Source organism: Cebus imitator, unplaced genomic scaffold (genome assembly GCF_001604975.1).
Source record: "Cebus imitator isolate Cc_AM_T3 unplaced genomic scaffold, Cebus_imitator-1.0 Scaffold94, whole genome shotgun sequence".
Classification (NCBI taxonomy): Eukaryota; Metazoa; Chordata; class Mammalia; order Primates; family Cebidae; genus Cebus; species Cebus imitator.
In genome coordinates, this window is record NW_016107409.1 from 1657841 (window position 1) to 1660547 (window position 2707).

Sequence of the window (2707 nt, forward strand, 5' to 3'; positions counted from 1 at the left end):
ATCCCGAGAGGTGTGAACCCATGATTTCAGTCCAAAGACACTGGGCAGAAACGAAGGACACACAATGACTGAAAACATTAACGTTACTTTCTGGGATCTCTCGGTGCCTTGAGCCATCTGTGTGTCTACCTACAGATGGGCAAAGCACTTTCACACTCTGGCCCCATTCCCAGTTCTCCCCTGAGAACTCAGTCCTCCTTGAGGAGTTGGTGATGCCTGTCATTTGAGCTCCCATTTAATGGCTCATGGTGACCAGAGGCTCACGTCTGCAAGTTAAAATTGCTTTTATCAACATCTACTACAATGGCTCTGATTTCACATAAATAATCACAGACTTGATTAAAATGAATATATTATTCTAGGTTAATTTTTTTCCATTCACATGTTTATATTCTGTCTACCCAGAACAATTAAAACAGAAAAAATAGGCACCTCCAAAGTCTTCCCAAGAATGATGACTTTGAAATGACATGTTGTACAAACTGGACAAATGAGACGAATGACTGTGATGGGTGCCGGGGAGCTCGTTAAGGGGCCGTTTTCTTCAAGTCTCGGATCTGCTTAATCAAGTAGTTCTTCTCGTCAGCAAACTGCTCATCATCCGTCCTTTCTTTTTGGAAGCTGCTCAGAAACTCAATGAGTTTGGGCTGATTTTTTAACAGAATCTCCACAATAGGCTGTGTTTTGTGAGGACTGGCCACAAACACCTGAAACAAAAAGAAACAAATACTTAGGAAAGGCGTGCTGGCCAGAGAACTGACCCACGCTGCTATTCGTGTTTCATGTGTGACCGATATTATTAATGTAGGGAAGACCCTGATTCTAATTATCAGTGAGGGTGATCAATACAGTCACATGCCACATAATAATGTTTCATCAACCATGGACCACGTATACAACTGTGGTTCCATAGACCATAACGGAAATGAAAAATTCCCATCGCCGTGTGATGGCATAGCTCCATGCATTTACTTGTGTGTCTGGTGTGATGCTGGTGTAAACAAACCTACCGCCCAGCCAGTCACATAAAATTCAAGCCCATACAAGTATGCACAGTGCATAATACTTGATAACGACTACGGTACCAGTTTACATATTTACTATACTATACTTCTAATCGTTATTTTAGAGTATATTCCTACTTATTAAATAAAAAGTTAGCTGTGAAACAGCCTCAGGCAGGTCCTTCAGGAGGTATCCAGGAGAAGGCCTTGTTATCAGGAGGTGACTGCTCCATGGGCGTATGGCCCCTGCAGACCTTCCAGGGGGACAAGATGTGGAGGTGGAAGCAGTGGAGGCCGCGACTAATGTGTTTGTGTCTTAGTTTTTAACAAAGCAGTTTAAAAAGTAAAAAAGAACTTTAAACCTAGAAAAAAGCTTATAGAATAAGAATGTAAAGAAAGAAAATATTTTTGGACAGCTATATTATGTGTTCATTTTAAGCTAAGTGTTATTGCAAAAGAGTCAAAACATTTTTAAAAATTAAAAAAGAAACTTTTTATAAAGTGAAAAGTTACATTAAGCTAAGGTTATTTTTGTGTATGTATTTATTTGAGACAGGGTCTCACTCTATGGCCCAGGCTGAAGTGCAGTGGCGCCATCATAGCTCACTGCTGCCTGAGATGCCTGGGCTCAAGTGATCCTCCTGCCTCAGCCTCCCCAGTAGGAAGGACTACAAGTGCATGCCTCTGCATGTGGCTAATTAATTTTTTTTTTTTTTTTTTTTTTTGTAGATACAGGGTCTCACTATGATTGCCAAGGCTGGTCTCGAACTCCTGGTCTCAAGCAATCCTTCCACCTTGGCCTCCTAAAGCTGTGGGATTACAGGACTGAGCCACCATGCCTGGCCCTAAGGTCAACTTATTATTAAAAAAAAGAAAAAAACATTTAAGAAATCAATTTAGTGTAGTCTAAGCAGTGTTTATGAAGTCTACAGTAGTGTTCAGTAATGTCCTAGGCCTTCACATTCACTCACCACCCACTCACTCACTCTCCCAGAGCAACTTCCAGTCCTGCAAGCTCCATGCATGGTAAGTGCCCTATACACGTGTACCATTTTCTTTCTATCATATTTTTACTGTATTTTTTCTATGTTTAGATACCCAAATGCCATTGTGTTATAATTGCCTGCAGTATTCAGTACAGTAACATGCTGTACAGGTGTGTGCACTAGGCACAATATCCTGTATTACACAGCCCATATTACATAGCCTGCATTACATAGCCTAGGTGTGTGGGAGGCTCCACCATCCAGGTTTGTGTAAATGCGCTCTGTGATGTTCCTGCAAGGACGACATCACCTAGAGAGCGCGATTCTCAGAACAACTCCCCGCTGTTAAGTGCCGCAGGCCTGCACTTCACATTTCCTATAGTCTCTTAGTCACTAGCTAGGAGTACGTGGGAACTATATATAAACATTCAAACTTTTACTTTGTTTTACTTTTAAATATTTGTTAACTATAAAATAACATAACAAATACCAGTATACTTAGCTCATAAATTGAATACATTTTGTCATTGTGCTTCAAGTGTCTCTTTTTAAAGAAAGAAAACGTTTTACGAATGGAACCAAACCCTCCCCTTCCACCTTTTCCCTCCCCTGCAGCAGTGTGCCACCATCTCCGGGCACGTTTTAATGCCTTTCCTCCTACTATAGAGATATGTAAACATAAACAACATACAGTATTTCAGTAAGCTTATGGTTTTT

The 2707-nt window shown here is 40.8% G+C and overlaps 1 protein-coding gene across 1 annotated transcript in view; it reads right to left on the bottom strand.

Moving 5' to 3' along the window:
• Positions 1-334: 334 nt before the first annotated feature.
• The window catches only part of CAB39L (calcium binding protein 39 like), a 90607-nt gene continuing 88234 nt past the window's right edge, over positions 335-2707 (bottom strand). Inside the window, exon 9 of the mRNA XM_017535911.2 lies at positions 335-707. Within this exon, the coding sequence (XP_017391400.1) occupies positions 528-707 (180 nt within the window). The 3' untranslated portion in view covers positions 335-527. The remainder of the gene's footprint in view (positions 708-2707) is intronic.